This window comes from Amblyomma americanum, chromosome 5 (assembly GCF_052857255.1).
Source record: "Amblyomma americanum isolate KBUSLIRL-KWMA chromosome 5, ASM5285725v1, whole genome shotgun sequence".
Taxonomy (NCBI): domain Eukaryota; kingdom Metazoa; phylum Arthropoda; class Arachnida; order Ixodida; family Ixodidae; genus Amblyomma; species Amblyomma americanum.
In genome coordinates this window covers 201,093,681-201,112,993 of record NC_135501.1, presented here as the reverse complement: position 1 = coordinate 201,112,993, position 19,313 = coordinate 201,093,681, and the positions used below count along the sequence as shown (strand labels likewise).

Below are 19,313 nucleotides of genomic sequence, written 5' to 3'. Positions count from 1 at the left end.
AAACACCTAGCTACATACAGGAAGCCCACAGTCTAACATCTGCAGTAGCTACGCAAATTTTCGCCACATGTGTTCACGCTATATTGCGGTACAGCACTGTGGGAAGCATTTCAAACGCAGCGAATGTTCTGTTCCTTCAACCTTCAAAACACCGCAAGCTTCCTCTTATATTCATTGTGTTGTTTGAAGTGGCACCCACCGTATTTACTTCGATGTGAGAATTTTTCTCCGTGTTGTCATCAAGCCAGACGAAGAACTCACAACGAGGATTCTATGTTGGTGACCAAACCATTTTCGTTTCAAGAACTAGAAATTCACTGTTCTTTAAACCGGGTTATTATCAACAATACTTTCAATTCGGGTGCATTTCAGAAGCAGCGTCTTCTGCTTGCATTTGTCAGCTCGAACAAGTCATCGCCCATTCTGGACATTGTGAACCCATTGTAGTGTACCATAATTTCTTGGACACAGTGCCTTGGACTTGGATATTTTCAAGCCTAAAGAAGCGTTCTAGCTCCATTATTCAAACTTCAGCTAATACGAACTAAACGGTTACATCAAGATTTATCGATCATCTCTATTTCCCGACCAAGTTTGCCGGGACAGTGGCGATACATTGTGTATAACGTTACGTCCTGTGGAACACTGTGCGTCAAATCTTCGAATTCTGCAAGTTTCTTGGGAGAAGCCCGAAGCCGCTTTGATCCATGGAACTGGGTCCTGTTTCGACGATGATGTATGGCGACCGCTGGTCAGACTGCACCTACATTCCCGACACCATGGGCCTTCAGCCGGGACCTTGCGGTAGTGGTCAGGACTCTCAGCTCCTGGACGACACCCTTGATTACCGGTGAGTGGGAAAGTTAAAAGCGTTAAATAACGAGAAAGAAGATGCCGGCTTCGTTCCTTAGAGCAGTACCTTAGAGCAACTCAGGTATATATACAGGTACCGTAACAAAGCGGAAAGAGGATATTTTTACACCTAATGAAGTAACGCAAACTCCTCTGAATGCTGTGCATCAGAACTGAAACTTACCCGCCGCGGTGTCTCACTGGGTAATGCGTTCGGCTGCTGATCCGAACTTCCCGGGTTCGAACCCGACCACGGCGGCTGCGTTTTTATGGAAGCGAAACGCTAAGGCGCCCGTGTGCTGCGCGATGTGAGTGCACGTTAAAGATCCCCAGGTGGTTGAAATTATTCCGGAGCCCTCAACTACGGCACCTCTTTCTTTCTTTCACTCCCTCCTTTATCCCTTCCCTTACGGCGTGGTTCAGGGGTCCAAAGATATATGAGACAGATACTGCGCCATTTCCATTCCCCCAAAACCAATTATTACAACAGAAACTTCGTCGTCATGTGAGTCATCAGCATGCGACACACGTGGTATTATGTATTCGACGTACTGTGGTCAGTAAAAGCGTTTTCAGCTCTATCAGCTTACTATTGCTAGGTATAGATAGATGTTGTATTTTTCGGTTGACACTGAAGCTGTTGAGTGCGTTACATTTGTCCCTAAAGAAAACTTCGGAAACCAGAGGCCGGCTAATAAGAAGGTATGGTGTGTGGATCAGCCAAGAATTTTTTTTTTGCGTTTTGAGACGCCGCTCCTCGATCTCAGACACACACCGGCGCAGATTGGAATTCTCTACTTCCTTGTAAAGAGTCTACGGGCCTGGCAGCGTCCTCCCTCAGGTTGCCGTCTTCACCTGCTTAAAGGGGTTGAATGTGTGCAACTTGATGATAAAGCATCCGAAGTTCTTTCGGGCTAACATCCGAAATGTTGATGCAATCACCGATTAAAATTGCTATGGCCCTCAAGCTTCTCCGCAGCGCTCGGTGTCAAGTGGGTGGAAGGGGGGCGGGGGAGGGTTGAGGGGACATGGGGACGTCATCTGCGGCACTCGTGCATTTCCAAAGCATAAACGCTGGCTTCGAAGGTAGAACACCAAATTCATTGAAGACGAAGCCCGCCGAGCGTTGGTTGCTGAATACAACGACGCATGGCAGGGTGTGTTTGACCGCAGCCGAAAAAGTAATCGTACCATCCTTGACCCCTTAGTTGCTCTGCAGAGAAGACAAATTAAATAATCTGTAACATAATCATTTTAAACGGTAGGGCAAAAAAGAAATTCGCCCGATCTACCTACAGCCTACGCAGGTTTGATTCCTTGAATTTCGCGGACTTCTCAAAAAGAGGCTAAATGGCTTAACCCTTCAATTGTTTCTAACCGCAATAAGCCAATGCCAACACGAACAAGTCCTATAGCACCAAGAGAAACAGATGTTAAGTTCTGGCGTCAGCAACGGTTCAGCGGCAGTTGCAATGCTGCAGTTATTACGACAACAACGCGATGCGTATGCTACTCCTTCTGGATTCCTGCCGACGGTCATGTTTTCAACTTTGAGATATCAAAAATTAGTTCTTGAGAACCATCCGCCGCTTCCATAGTTCTTTATGTGAGCGATAGAGGGAACACCGTGTCAGAAGCAAGAAATACACGGGAATTTATCGCAATCGAATGAAGTACTTCTGACAAGAAGGCAACTAGCAGGAAGACATGGTTCTGCTCGCCTAAGCGTCGCAAGTAAGCATGCGGGTAGATCACATCTTGGTTTGGAGCTTAGCATCAGTTTCTTCACTTTCTGCGTTGTCATCCTGTAAGATATAAACATCCATACACGTTTCTGTATCCCTGTTGGGGCCATTAAATCCCGTGGTTTTACTTTTTCTCACGGTGAAAGCATTTCTTCTCACAAGGGTAGCCCTAAATACGATTACGTAGGCTCTGTACTGCTCGTGCTAAGAAGAGCCAAGAAAAAGATTACGTGACTTGTGACTTCTCACATATTTCATGTACGTAGCCAAAAAACACACAAACAAACAAATTTTTGCGTTCAAAGCAACATAAGTCGTAAAAATGCATTCTGTAGTAAATTACAGGCCCCGCCGCGGTGGCTCAGTGGTCAGGGCGCTTGACTACTGATCCGGAGTTTCCGGGGTCGAACCCGACCGCGGCGGCTGCGTTTTTATGGAGGAAAAACGCTAAGGCGCCCGTGTGCTGTGCGATGTCAGTGCACGTTAAAGATCCCTAGGTGGTCGAAATTATTCCGGAGCCCTCCACTACGGCACCTCTCTCTTCCTTTCTTCTTTCACTCCCTCCTTTACCCTTCCCTTACGGCGCGGTTCAGGTGTCCAACGATATAAGAGACAGATACTGCGCCATTCCCCCCCCCCCCAAAACCAATTATTATTATTATTAGTAAATTACAGAAAAGGCCCGCCAAGTTTTCTAAAAACTATAATTTATATAATTGGTTTTTTGGGGAAAGGAAATGGCGCAGTATCTGTCTCATATATCGTTGGACACCTGAACCGCGCCGTAAGGGAAGGGATAAAGGAGGGAGTGAAAGAAGAAAGGAAGAAGACGTGCCGTAGTGGAGGTCTCCGGCATTCTAAAAAAAAGGCGAAATTACAATCAGTACTGATAGAGAAAAATATGTGCCCTTTCAAACCACATCAAGTTTATTTTATCATTTTAAAGGTGGTTTTATATATTACCAGGTCCTCCAGTCAACCACTCTTTTGGGAGCTCCAGTACAGTTCCGGGATGATTTTATCCTGCACTTAGAGTAAGCGGACTGAAACGAAAGCGGCCCCTACATACCCTTTGTAAGGAAGCATCTTGAAGTGTGTGAATCATATTTTGGATCACAAGAGCAAGCGACTCTGAATGCTGGGCCATGGCACTTCTTAATCCAGTATATTCATCTTTCTTTTCGCACACGTCATGAACCATTCTTGACGCACTGAACGCCCACGCTACAGGAAGTAACAACAGGTATCCATCGCTGCTGTGTCCAGAAAATGAAAATTAAAGATCAAAGTTCCGCCTTTCTGTCCCATCGTTGTCACTGACCCCTCCATTATAGCAGGCTGAAAATTACTAGCTTATAAAACATTTGTGCGACCTAAACTTGAATACGCTTGCGCAATATTTGACCTCCATCAGTCTAACCTTACCTCAGCCCTTGAATCTGTTCAGAATCGGGCCACTTGCTTTATCCTTTCAAATTACTCGCGATACTCTAGCATATCCGCCTTGAAGTTCCAACTAAAACTTCCTTCTTCCGCTTCCCGTCGCCGAATTTCACGTCTCTGCCTTTACCACAGCTTTTTCCATTGTTCACCCCGTGACAGCAAGCTCAATCTACCAGTACGTCGAACACTCCGCACAGGCCATACAAAAAGCGTCATCCCGCATCGTGCCCACACTACTACTTTTCAGAAATCATTTTTGTTCACACAGCTCGCGACTGGAATGACCTTCCCTCCGACTTAGCACTAATCCCTGATCCAGCCCATTTTAAGACTGCCATCGAGGTAGCCATGTCATCGTCTTGATTTCCATGTAACATTCATTGTTAACCGCTGTTCTTGCGCCCACTCCTCATGTAATGTCCCGTCAGGGGCCCTTGAGGTTCAAATAAATAAAAAAAGAAAAAGAAAGCTGGTATATATGCTTAGAAAATTTCTGCATTATTTATTTAAAGTAAGCCTGTTAGGCTTATTTTTCAACGTACAAATCTTATTTACTACCAGATTTAGCGGACGGCAGGAGGCTCCTGAGTGACAACCCTGTACACCCCAGCTGCCTATTTGTTGTGAGTTGCAAAATTGAAATCTCCAAATGAGAGGCACTCACGGGCCCAAAGGACGCTGCACAAAGGAAGATTAGGAGGAGGCAGCGCACCCCGCTTCTCTAACATGTGTGTCGAAGGGCGCTGACAAAAGTCACGTCTGCTACACCTTGTAACGGAGGTCATTATCGTATTTGCTGTACAGCAGGATTGCCTTGTTCGTGTGGTTGCGACGCGATGCGACCGCCATTTTGTTGCGCGCAATGGTTGCCTGCACAGGGGCACCACCCAACTGACGTCACGGAAATAAGCTGTATAACGAAATCAAATACTTCCCCATACTTAGACATGTAGAGGTGCGGAAACAAGTAAACTGAGCATGCGATTCCGTTATCAGAGCAACCACGCCTTCCTTATGAGAAATGCCGCCGCGGTGGCTCAGTGGTTATGTTGCTGGACTGATGTCCCAGAAGAGGCGGGTTCGATCGTGGCCGCGGCCATGATCGAACCAAATTTCGAAGAAAAAAAAATCAAATTTCGATGGAGGCTATATTATAGAGGCCCGTGTACTGTGCGATGTAACTAGTGCACTTTAGAGAACCCCCGTTGGCCGAAATTTCCCGAGTCCTTCACTGCGGCGTCCCTTAGAGCCTAAGTCGCTTTGGGATGTTAAACCTCCATAAACCAAACCTTACGGGAAATGAAGATACATTTTACGTTCGTGACAAAGCCCACTGGCGTTCTCTGCCAGCATGCACACACCATTGCTGGCGATTTCGATTAGACAATGCGTGAAAAATCTTACAAGGCAATGCCACGCTCAGTTTACTTTTGGCCGCATTTTGCCAAGTTCGCATCTTCTCGCAATCGTTACTTGGTGTCGCGTTCACGGCGAAGTCCGCGAAGTTCTTCATCCTTGTACGTTTTTGGGCGCCCTATCTTTTAAGCCACTGTACAGATTGTCTGAGCCGTGACGCATGCCGTGACCTTGTGACGTAAGAGTAAATCCGACGCCGAACGGTTTGAAAGTGACTCAACCTTTATCTATACAGCAAGCGCTGTAATAAGTCCTGTTAAAGCCAACCAAACGACTCAACACAGGAGAAAAGGAAACAAGACAAGCCTGGACACACTGATAAGAGCCCAAGGAACTAGAAATGAATTTCAACAAGCCTGACGACTGACTGGGTGGGTTGGTACTGAATCATCTGAAAAGCAGCCAAAAGACGGAACACAAGAGGAAGGAAAGACAAAAGACAAGGCCGAAACTCGCCCAGTCGTCAACATTGTTGAAGTTCATTTGTAGTTCCTTGGGTTGTTTCCAGTGCGTCCAGCCTTGTCTTGGGTTCTTCTTTTCTGCCGTGTTGCGTCTCTTGCCTGGATTTAAGATGATTCAGTACCAACTCGTCCAGTCATTAGTGTTGCTGTAATAAACATGCGCGTATCGCCGAGGCGTTTGCTATCGAGAAACACTCAGAAGGAAGTGGAAACACCGCCCGTGAGGGTTAACAAGCACCTCCTTCGAACAGAGAACAAAAGACTCCCCCGCGTATCTTCGTGCACCCTGTCCGTGTCGCAGTTGCGGATGTTCTCAGCACGTTCTTCACGCGGCGTCAAGCATTCTCACCTGGCAGGCAACGAGTGAGATAATCCGCAGTTGTTGTCTCCACGCTTCAAGCACGTCGGGAAAACGAGGGCCCCCTCCAATCACGCTCTTCTCCATTCAACAGGCCACGCAGATAAGCGGACATGTTGTTTACTAAAAGCAAGAAAAAGACTGGTCCTTCAGCACTCGACGAGGAGGGTTTTTGGACACCTCGTTACGAGACTGCAGCACTTCCCTTTCCGGCGCTTGGCGAGGAAGTGTTTGGATATATATATATATATATATATATATATATATATATATATATATATATATATATATATATATATATATATATATATATATATATATATATATATATATATAAACTTGGCATCAGTTCCATGCTCCATGTGGTGTGTATACCCACTCTGGCGTTTAGGCCTGTGTAAACGGTGACCGCTGACGGCGCGTCCTGATTCGCCAAAGTGGGGCGAAGAGTCTGTGACGTATGTTTGTAGTCGAACGGGACCGGTAGTTTTTGTTTGATGATGATGAAACGCTATTTTTGCAAACAAATGAAAATTGGTTTTTGGGAACAGGAAATGGCGCACACATATCGGCGGACACCTGAACCGCGCCGTAAGAGAAGAGATAAAAGAGGGAGTGAAAGGAGAAAGAAAGAAAAAGGTGCCGTAGTGGAGGGCTCCGGAATAATTTCGACCACCTGGGGATATTTAACGTGCACTGACATCGCATAGAACATGGGCGCCTTATGCGTTTCGCCTCCATCGAAACGCGGCCGCCGCGGTCGGGTTCGAACACAGAAACAATTGAAAATGAAAATGTAAATTAGTTTTTCGGGAAAGGAAATGGCGCAGTATCTTTCTCACATATCGGCTGACACCTGAACTACGCCGCAAGGGAAGAGATAAAGGAGGGAGTGCAAGAAGAAAGGAAGAAAGAGGTGCCGTAGTGTAGGGCTCCGGAATAATTTCGACCACCTGGGGATCTTTAACGTGCACTGACATCGCACAGCACACGGGCGCCTTAGCGTTTTTCCTCCATAAAAACGCAGCCGCCGCGGTCGGGTTCGAACCCGGGAACTCGGGATCAGTAGCCGAGCGCCCTAGCCAGTGAGCCACCGAAGCGGTTTTTTTTTTTGCAAAGAAAAATGAAATGTCGGTGCTTTGGTGACACATTAAGGGAGTATTTAGGCAATATACATTACATTAATATACATAAACCATCTAATGGTATTCGTTTACGCATGGCGGATAATTTGCATTCAAATGTATTTTATATTTTTCTAATTTCAGCGTTTTCGTTTACTCTAGCTCTTAACAAAGCCTCTTCGAAAAAATGAGATAACAAGAATGAACAATCAAATATGGTATCGGTTTGTGTATTTCTCACCTAATCTGAAGTGAACTTTGACGTCATAGCCACCGTTCGGATGTCGAAACGAAAAGTGAAACAGCGTGAGAGAAGAAATTTAATGACAAATTACTCAAATGGCATAGGCGAACCCAACGCGGCGGATTATAGTCATTCTGTAGCGATAGCTACATTATGGTAGCTTTTCGAGCCATGAGCGTGGCGCCACCCATACCTTGTGGCGGCGCTGCCACCCTGTGGCTGTGCCCCCATGCTGTCACGTGGTTGGTCACGTGGTGCGGAGCAGCTGCCCGCGGCGCGCCGCCGTGGCTGGTTACGTGGTTGGTCACGTGACCAAGTTCCACCCGGCCAGCTGTAGCTATCGCGTCACTCCAGGTTTAACCAGAGCTAAACCACCGACAATTTTTTTTACTTGATTACCATTGTGAAAAAAAAACACGGACGCAAATAATTTCGTCTCTCTCTCTCTCTCTATTCCTTTTGGCCATTTCCGATGAAATGCGGAATGGGAGCAGCAACTAGAGGGAAATGAAAAATACTCACAGAATCTTAGACAAATTGCTTGGAAAAGCACCGAGAGTACAAGAGAGACTAAAGCAACTGACTCAACGCAGACACCATGCAGATCAGTCGGCAGTCTCTGCATAGTTATCTTTTATTTATTAATGTAACAAGGTGCCTTTAGTGCGCGCCACTTACCTTGCAGTTTATCAGGTTAGTGAACCACGCTCTTTATGTGCTCACGCACATTTTAGCAACCTCTAAATGCACCAACCGGCCCACCACCGAGAAGTATTGTGCCTTCCGGGATGTCTTATGTCTTATTTGCTTGGGGACTAGCGCATACGGCTGCTGATATCATGGTCGAAGTGCCAGCTCCCAGCTTAGGAGGCTTCACGTCGATGGGGGCTAATTAAGGACCACCCGTGTGATGGTTGATGTCGGTGCAGGTTGGAGAACACCAGGCGGTCGAGACATAGGAGGGTATGAAACAAAAATTTACTAGTTTTTTTAGCATCTTTTAAGGTTGAAACTAATCCGGAGCCCACCACTACGGCGGCTCCCAGCCTCTACCATGCCACTGAAGAATCGGGATGTTAAACCGAGCATCGATACCATACTTACCATGCCATCCTTAGCATGTAATTCTATGTCACTTGATACCACTCCATAGCACACCAGATAATACCATGTTATGGCACGCCACGAAATGCCATACCATACCATATCATACCATACATTTTACCATGCTATATACCTTACCATGCAATGCATACCATACCATACTATATACCTTACCATGCTACGCCATGCAGTTTAATACTTACCATACCTATCATGGCTGCCATACATACCATACCATACGGTACGATACCATACCATACCATACAATTCCATACCATACCATATACCTTACCATGCTACGCAATCCAGTTTCATACCTACCATAGCTACGGTGCCTACCATACGTACCATACTTAACACAACGTATACCATACCAGACCATACAAAACCATACCTTACCGTTCCCTGCCATGACATACCATATCATATATCATACCATAACATAACATGTCAAAACTATATCGTATCATACCATACCATACCATACCATACCAAAACCATACCCTACCATAACATACTATGATTAAAAATATATAGGGCGCAACTTCATCATCATCATAAGCCTAACTACACCCACTGCAGGGCAAAGGCCTCTCTCATGTCTCTCCATTTAAACCTGTTCTTTTCCAGCTGCGGCCACCCTATCCCCCGCAAACTTCTTAATCTCATCCGCCAACCTAACCTTCTGCCGCCCCCTGCTACACTTGTCTTCTCTTGGAATCCACTCCGTTACCATTATGGACCAGTGGTTATACTGCCTTCGCATTACACGCCCGGCCCAAGCCCATTTCTTCCTCTTGATTTCGACTAGGATGTCATTAACCCGCGTTTGTTCCCTCAACCACTCTGCCCGCTTCCGGTCTCTTAACGTTACACCCATCATTTTCCTTTCCATGGCTTGCTGTGTTGTCCTTAACTTAAGCTGAACCCTTTTAGTTAGCCTCCACGTTTCTACCCCGTAGGTGAGGACCGGTAAGATAAAGCTGTTGTATGCTTTTCTCTTGAGGGATATTGGTAACCTGCCATTCATGATCTGAGAGAACCTGCCATATGCGCTCCACCCCATTCTTATCCTTCTAGTTACTTCCATTTCAAGATGCGGATCAGCTGTCGCTACCTGCCCTAAGTAGACGGATTCCTTTACCACTTCCAGCACCCCATTGCCAATTGTGAACTGTTGTTCCCTTGCTAGACTGTTGAACATTACTTTGGTTTTCTGTATGTTAATTTTTAGACCCACCGTACTGGTCTGCCAACCTAACTCATTCATCATGATTTGCAGTTCATCTCCTGAGTGACTCAGCAAGACAATGCATCAGCGAATCGCAGATTATTTAGGTATTCTCCATTAACTCTTATCCCCAACTGTTGCCAATTCAGGCCTCGGAATACCTCCTGTAAACAGCCGGTGAATACCATTGGCGAGATCGTGTCCCCTTGCCTGACGCCATTCCTTGTTGGAATTTTTTTGCGACTTTATGGGGGACTATGGTAGCTGTACAGTTCCTATATATATCTTCCAGTATTTTGACATAAGGCTCTTATAAACACTGATTACGTCATGCCTGTATGACTCCTGAGGTTTCCACTGAGTCGAATGCTTTCTCGTAATCAATAAAGGCTATACATAGAGGTTGGTCATATTCTGCGCATTTCTGTATCATCTGATTGATTGTGTGGATATGATTCATTGTGGAATATCTTTTACCAAAGCCTACCTGATCATTTGGTTCATTAAAGTCTAAGGTTGCCCTGACTCTATTAGCGATTACCTTAGTAAATACTTTGTAGGCAACGGGCAGTAAGCTGATCGGTCTGTAATTGTTCAGGTATGGCGTCTCCTCTTTTATGAATTAACATTATATTTGCGTTCTTCCAAGCTTCTGGTACGGTCGAGGTTATAAGGCATTGTGTATACAGGGGGGCTAGATTTTCTAGCAGAATCCCCCCTCCGTCTTTCAAAAGATCTACGGTTACTTGATCCTCCCCAGCTGCTTTTCTCCTTTGCATTGCTCCTAAGTCTTTCTTTATTTCCTCTTTCGTTACTGGCAGGATGACGCATTGCTGTGCGCTACTGTCCTCATCATTAATTTTCTAACTGCATTGGCTACTGTATAGATTTGCGTAGAACTCTTCGGCTACTTTAACTATCTTATCCATTATGCTAATGACATTGCCCTCCTTGTCTCTTAACGCATACATCTGGTTTTTCCCTATGCTTAGTTTCCTCTTCACCGCTTTTAGGCTACTTCCGTTTTTTAGAGCATGCTTGATTCTTTCCATATTAAACTCCCTTATGTCGGCTACCATGCGCTAATTTTATTAACTTCGATAGCTCTGCTTGTTCTATTCTGTCTGTAGGGCTAGACGCCCTCATGCGCAACTTAAAACGGACAAACACAAAGACGATAGCGGGCACACGATATTTAATCATGAATTACCAGCTAGCCCAAACCCTTACCCTAGTAAATACCATACCATACCATATCACACCATACCATACCATACCATACCATACCATACCAAACCATACCATACCATACCATACCATACCATACCATACCATACCATACCATACCATACCATATAAACGAGAAAGCACTGGCTGCGTATCTTCGTGTTCCAAATCTTCGTGCGCTTTGGTCTTCCAGAGCTCTGCTAAGACGCCAATGTGTTTTTTCTCACAGCAGAAATCAGGGGCCCCCCTGGCCCCCCTGGCCCCACTCGCCTTCTCTCCTCTTCCCGACCTCCCGTACCTTCACCGGGGTTTGCCGACCCGACCCGAACACAATGGAAGAAGAGAAGCAAGCGCACGCTTATCGTCTCTCCGGGTGCTGCCTCCATTCTTTTCTCTAGTTTCTTTCATTTTCTAACCGGCGTCATTCTCTCGTTCCTCGTGGATCTGGCCTGCGGGAGGACGTCCTCGCCGTCTTGTTCCTTTTATCTGCCGCGACTCGCTCCTGTTGACGAGATCTCCGCGAGCACGCACCAAGCATGTGCGTTGCCGGCGTGCGCGGTCACTCTTTGCACTGGCTGCACCGAGGTATTCGAGTGACCATTTAGAGTAGTTCCAGGGGAGCTTTATAACGCCTCGAGTTCTCTTGTCGGAAGATGGTCTAACGTTTTCAGACTTTCCCTCCCGGGCCTTGCTCATACCGTGATGCCCCCTCGTTCTGCGCTTCCAAATGCTTGTCGTCAACAGCGCTGCTGCAGTGGCCATGCTATGCAGCAGATAAATCTCGATACCTTCATCGCCTATGTCACCTATGTGCCGTATGTTGCATACGTCGCCCATGTCTCCTATGTCGTCTGTGTTGCCCATGTCGCCAATGTCGCCATTGTTTGCCGCCTAGTCTCGCATATGTCACCATTGACTCCTTTATGCAGCCGCACACGAAGGGGAGAAAGAATCTAAAGTCTGACGAAAACTCGTCTGGTCGGGTAGAAGATTCATGTATGAAGAAAAAAAAAGGAACGCCGACCAAAAGGTTGTTGTTTAAAACGAAGACGTTTCGGCTTCCATACGGATCCAGAGTGATCAAGGCTTCCGTATGGAAGCCGAAACGTCTTCGTTTTAAACAACAACCTTCTGGTCGGCGTTCCTTTTTTTTTTCTTCATACATGAAGGTGAGAAGGCAGCCAATGAGGCTGAAGGAGCCTGACGAAAAGCAGGAGAGTGGTATGGCTCGTAAAACAGTAAAGGAAACGAGTAATGCAGAACGCACTGTCCAGCCCGAGAGAAAGAGAGAGAAGCGGCTGCACTAGAATGCACTATGCACTTCCTGCAATGCATTTCGTGCTTGAACGTAGTCTGTCTCCGCAACGAAAGAGTCTTCTTTCTTTGATATCGTAGCCTATTAAGACTTACTAAATACTGGTGCTTCCTAAAGGCTGGTGATCTAAAATAAATAAATTGAGATGAAAAAGCAGGCACAATACATCGCGAATTAGCTTTTAGCAACACGTTTTTATGTGTTATCGTTTACTGTCAGGTTAAATATAAGTAATGAACTTTTTTCGCAAAGAAATATCATTTTCTAAATTACTCAAATATGTCTGTTAGTTCTGGCTTAACACCCGCCGCCTTTCTTGAGTTTTATAAAATTCCCTAAACATGAAGAAGTCCCTGCCACACATACTTTACCCGCGTTGGGTGGTATACATGCAAAACTTTTCATTCCAAGGAATGCCAAATTGAAGGATAGATGTATTACAAAGAAATGCGTGTCCAGAAGGCTGCGTGCCGGGCGGCAAATGAAACGATGCGGGAGAACGAAACCGGTGTCTCATTAGACCGGGGCCCGATCGATCAGGAAACCGCGGCTACCGGTGCAAATCTGTTCGGAACGGCCCTCCTCTCTACCCCTCTCTCTTACTCTGGTTAAATTATACTCGTCTGCCCACCCCCCGCCTCCATCTTTCTGCGCCTCAAAACCGACCCCTCTCTGTGACCGCACTCCCAGGTGGTTCCCCCTAATTGTGCCGGCAATTGATACGCGCACCCCGATTGAGCGTGCGTCATCAGGCGGGTCGGCGGGCGGGTGGTCGGACCTTACTCCTGTCCGTTTCCGACATGCGAAGCAAGGTGATGTGCAAGACGCCCCCACTGGAGCGGCAGTCTGGCGATTACGGCTTGGTCGCTGACACATACTATTGACTTTCCCAACGGCTACACTCAGATGTCAAAACACCTGCTATTTGGACTGTTACGAAATGGTGCGGAGAGCTTTCGATAGCAGGTGCACGCAACAGGTGCGCACAGCGCTACAGCGAGCAGTATAGAGACGCCCAGGGAGTTCATTGCAAAGCAAACACGTACAAGCGCACAGAAAACACAAACACACGAAGAAAGACACTGAGCGCTCGTGGTGTCTCAGTCCTTTTCTTTGTGTGTTTGTGTTTTTTTTGTGCGCTTGTACGTGTTTGCAATGCATCTACTCGCCCAACAGACTGTGTTCATTGCAAAGGTCTACGTGGAAGTTTCGTACCCCTTCGTACAATTTCTGGACGCGTTGTAGTTAGTGGAAAAACGAAAGAATTAAGTGCACGGTACTAGAATCTGTTTAGTGTCATCCGCCTAGCTACGATTTTGAAAATGACCCGAAATAAATGAGGCCCAAATTTTGAACTGAGTTTAGTTCTGTGCTGCATGTTTTCCTGTTCTGCTGTCTTCATGACTAAGCAAAATTGTGCGCAGCCGTTGTCGGATAACACATGGCATCGTTCGGAGATAAGTGAAAGTGCGAGTCAGTTTAATAATAATAATAATTGGTTTTGGGGGGAAAGGAAATGGCGTAGTATCTGTCTCATATATCGTTGGACACCTGAACCGCGCCGCAAGGGAAGGGATAAAGGAGGGAGTTAAAGAAGGAAGAAAGAGGTGCCGTAGTGGAGGGCTCCGGAATAATTTCGACCACCTGGGGTTCTTTAACGTGCACTGACATCGCACAGCACACGGGCGCCTTAGCGTTTTTCCTCCATAAAAAACGCAGCCGCCGCGGTCGGGTTCGAACCCGGGAACTCCGGATCAGTAGTCGAGCGCCCGCGAGCGAGTCAGTTTCCAGTAGTAGTTTTCTGCTGATGTACTTACTTTGCCTAAAGTTTAAAGCAGAGGGTGGATTTGCTTCTAACCGTGCACTGGGGCTAATTACGCGTCCCCAGGGTTACAAATATCTTGAAGCTAGGAGAAATTCTTATCCTCTTGCGAAAATTAGGACTTCCACTCGAGCTACAAGATCCCTTCCACGCGGCTAGGAAGCAAAGCCTCCTGGGCTCTAAACTTTTCACGAACGCTTTACTCGAATCTAGTGTTTAGTAATGTGAGGGTCTTGCAGCTGCGATCATTAGTGCGGCCACTCGGTATCATTCGGGGATGTTGTTTCAACGTACAGGGTCTCTCTTATCAGCAATATTGGACTTTCTTGCATCGATATTTATATATTAATGACTAACGCTTACCAGGAGCATTGTTGATTCATATGTAAGTTGTGTAAACCAGGGGCCAACAAATTTCAGTTGAGATCAGCCTTGTTTCATGTTATCAAGATTTCTCTTACAGCAATCACTAAGAAACATGCCCCTAGTTAAAGATACGATTTTTAACTTAAAAAATCTGCTACGTCTTATTCTTCGCATTTGTCTTGCATAATGCGCCTAAACACGAGGCACACTGTAGACATGCACCAAGCATATCTTATTTAATATCCAGCATTTGTCAGCAAGGACAATGTACCGCTGATGTCCAACCTCTTGGGGCTGAGAGAATGGCACTGTTCGTACTCTGTGCCTGGCTGTAGCTGTGAGACGTCCTACGCATAGCTACCGCCATACTCCTGGCGAAGCCTATCCGCTGATTCGTTTCCTGTGCAATCAGAACATGCAAGGCTACACGTTAACGGGTGCGGCGGCGGCATCTTCCACTCTACATTATTGATTGTGTCGGACGAGGCCGCGCCTGGGCCGGGAGTCGAACTACTGACCTCCGACGAGGACACACACACACACGGTGTTAACACAAACTGCCGACCGCAGACGCTATTGGGCACGTAGCCGAGGCGCCGTGTGACCTCGCCTTTTTGTAGCGTCGCGCCCGGTTTGCGCACTGCGGGGGCATTGTGCGGTGTTGACTCAGTGGCGCGCGCACGATGGGGGTCTGCGCCGATAGCGACCTCGCGGCCACCGCTTCGTGTATCACGTGGACAGCGTCAGTCTTACCCTTTGAACGCGCACGTCGTCGGTTCACGTGCGCTCTGGAACGGCGCCTCGTCTTGTTTGTCACCGGAGGCAAACTGCGGCCACCTACCTGTTTTTACTTACTCTACGTGTTTACCGTACTTACTGCTCTTACTGCAGCGCGCGGGAGCGTCTGAAACAACGTGCAGGCGTACGGTGAGATGCGACACCGCGGTGTCGAATTCCAGTTGAGGCACATGTCTGAACTTCTTTGTCTCTAACCTCCTCTTTTTCTTGGACTGCATTCATCCCTTCTGTGAAGACACGGTTCAAAGTCCTGGTGAAACAACTATACCGCGCCTCTCCTTTCCCCATGACCTAACCTAACCACAACCAGCACTACGAAAACAGGCCCAACTCAGAGCCCTGCTTACCTTTCCGTTGGGCACACGGAGACGTCAAAACGCTTGCTGTTTTGTGCGAAAAGCAATGTTGCAGTGCACAGGGAGAGTTCAAGAGACCTTTTTGTTGGGTGCGCGCAGGTGTCAAAGCACCTCCTCTTTAGACTATTGCGAGCAGGTGCAGAGGGGACCCGCTACAGCTTCCATCGTGCTTGTGCCAAGTGCACTCAACTGTCCGGAAGGCAATGCTGCGGTGCACAGGGAGCGTTCAATAGACATTTGTATTGGGTACGCGCAGGTGTAAAAGCACCTCCTCTTTAGACTGTTGCGAGCAGGCGCAGAGATGTCTTGTTACAGCATACACAGTGCTTGCGCCAGATGGACACAGTGGTCGAGCTAGCAGTATGGTAACGCCGAGGAAGCGTTTCATGGCAAGGTCTGCCCTGTAGAAAAAGTCATGCTTTTCAGGCTCCCTTTGAGGGCGGAATGCGGTAGCTATATACTGAGACAAGTAACTTAGAAAGCTGTTGCTGCAGCGTCTTTCTAAACACAACTAAGCGCTCATTAGGACGTTCAATAGAGGTGCCTTATATCGCAGCGATTATCCGTTCTATTTCTTCCTTTTTAATACCGCGTCATTTCGAGTTGTTCTTTTCAGTGTGAGGCGATATCGCTCCGCTGGGCATTCCACTGAGCAAAAAAGTATTCCCTCAGGTGATTCTGTCGGCCTTATACTATTGCCTGGTTGTTAATATTGCATGTATTGTCAATAGTTGATGAACAATATCCATCGCCTGCTCTCGTATACCGTGGACACGGAAATCCAATGGCCCAAACAAAAGATACAAAGAAGCTGTTCCAACCGAACGGCTTCAGCTTCCATCATTTTACACTGCTTTGTGTACGTGAAAAAGCAGAGGGGAACCATCTGAAGGCCAGAGATGAAGTAGGTGAAACCCAAAAGAGCAGTGCCGCTGCTTGGGCGCAGTACGGATCCATCCATAGGGACATCCGCCCTGTATTTCCTGGGTCCGTATACTTTGCAACATGAAGCAACTTGCCCTAAAGCAAGTACCCATAAATATTCCAACACCTTACGAAGTGTGCAACCAGGCACGTTAAAATGCGTGGAGGCTGCCGTGTTTGCTTATTTACCTTGGACTGGACGGCCGGGTCGGCATATTAATGGCTACTACCGGTGAATAGGGAACAAAAGAAAGGCATGTATAATTTTAGTGCTGGGTAGCCTATTGGAGACTGCACAGGGCAACGCGGGACGGACAAAAAGTGCCGCATTTCAAAGATTTATATCCCCTCCCCGGGTGCCCAGTCTGCAAGATCAGAGACTGTGAGGCGGATATCCACCACCTGTTGTGGGTTTGCCCGGCGCTGAAGCCGAGAATTCGGCACCTGGCGGCAGTGGGCCTTTCACCGGACAATCCGGATTCCTATATTGCCTGGACACAGGGCCCATATCATCGTTCACTTCTTGATTTCATCAGATCAGCCCACCTTTTTTCATTCATTTAAGCATCTTACTCCTCTCTCATTTCATAATTTTTGTGCCCTGAGGCAATGAACATCGCTTGAAAAAAAAAGTCAAGCTCTTAGCAATACGCCGAAGACGCATACGAGCATAGTTGAAGACCCAACTGAATGTAGTCGCATATATGCGTCGCATGGCTATAGGAAAATGGATGGAGGAGCCATGGTCAACGCTTCAAAACAAACAGCGGAATCTCGAAGCTTCAGAGCTAAAAAAAAAGTACTCGGTGGGAAAGTCGTATAATACAACAGCAGGACAACATGATTTAAAGGAGGCCCCATAGGTAGTCTGCACTATGAAGAAACATGTTGTGGCAACAGCGGTCAACTGAAAAATAGATATTGCCGGTTACTCTCGCACAAACGTAAGAAAACGTGCATATACGTAAGAAAAGTGGGTCCAACGGTGGACCAACTTAAGAGGTTCGATCAATCATGAACGAAAGGAGAAGTCACAGGACTGATGTGTACAACCAATGAATGAAATACTCGTACTTGAGGTGAACCCGTCACTATAAGGGCCAGACACGCACCACAAAGCCTAGGTATAGAAAGCGCGAAATGGCACAGAACGGCGCAGAAAGAGGCGAACAGCGGCATTTGAAAAAAAATGGCTTTCAGGAAAGGAAATGACGCAGTAACTGTCTCACATATCTGGGTGGACACCTGAACCGCGCCGTAAGGGAAGAGATAAGTGAGGGAGTGAGAGAAGAAAGGAAGAAAGAGGTGCCGTAGTGGAGGGCTCCGTAATAATTTCGACCACACGGGGACCTTTAACGTGCACTGACATCGCACAGCACACGGGCGCTTCTTGCGTTTCGCCTCCATCGAAACGCGGCCGCCGCGGTCCGGTTCGAACCCGGGTACTCCGACGCAGCACCCTTTGCTGTTACAGTGCGACAACCGTCCGGATAATTTACTTGGAACAACACGTCTGCAACAGGCGCCAAATATGAACACGATGCTACGCATTCCATCCGAAGTTATCCGATGTCCTCATGTTACAGCGGGCTTAGTTTTATTTGTTTGTTTATTTTACGACAATGCCAGGCATACCTGAAAGGCAAATGGCTACAAGACAACAATGAAAAATTGCAGTGCGCTGTGCAAATTAGTGCATCTTTCAATAGCGTTAATGCGATAATTAGAAGCATTGCCTCGAAGAACCTGTGTAACCGGAGCTAAATTCGCTGATTGGCCGGAACGAAGTAAGGTCACCAGACCGGAGCATTATCATTGGGTGATTGGCTGAAGGGGAGTTACGTAACCAAGCTGGAAGTGTCGTAACTTCCGGTAAAAACAAAGCAGCTGCTAATGCGATCGCATCGAAAACGCATAATGGAATTAGGCGCCCCTGTAAATGTTTCTTCATATATCAGCTAAATGTTTCGCGAAGCTCCCAATCATTATATATAGTTAAAATTTCTGCTAGAAGATGATTCCTGTCAGCAAATGTCTGAGGTCAAAATGATTTAAGATACAGAGTTCCTGCAACTGATCTATAGCTCTCATCAGCGTAGGGGCCCTGGCACGTTCAGAAATTAACGATGTCGACCGCTCCCACGGTTTCCATCCGCGTATACCTCCTCCCGTAAGTACTGCCGCGCCCAAAACCTTCGGAGCACGGTATATGTACAATCTGATGAATATATATAGGCTATGTAGCGACTCACGGCAGACCCGCAGTCTCCGGAAGCTGCGGTAAGGATGGCGGGCGATGGTCGATTAAGCCCCAGAAACAGCGTTTACACCGACGGGAGCGGGGTGTCCCTTACTGGGGAGTGAAATTTAGGGAGGTAGGGACGCACAATCACCGCAGCGGGATTCATTTCGGAATCGGCTTCCGTCCGTCCCGCTCGCTCGAAGTCATGCGGGCAGTCAGTTCGAAACCTTTCGGCGGATATGTACAGGAAGGAAGGCCGGGGCTACGGATTCAGCGTAATTAGGG

General features: G+C 47.0%; 1 protein-coding gene across 2 annotated transcripts in view; it reads left to right on the top strand.

Annotated features, from left to right (window-relative positions):
* The first annotated feature begins 558 nt into the window (after window positions 1-558).
* LOC144133416 (uncharacterized) overlaps window positions 559-19,313 on the top strand; it is a 79,177-nt gene continuing 60,422 nt past the window's right edge. For both annotated transcript variants that reach the window (XM_077666505.1, XM_077666504.1), the window contains exon 1: window positions 559-850. In XM_077666505.1, the coding sequence (XP_077522631.1) occupies window positions 708-850 (143 nt within the window). In that variant the 5' untranslated portion in view covers window positions 559-707. The remainder of the gene's footprint in view (window positions 851-19,313) is intronic.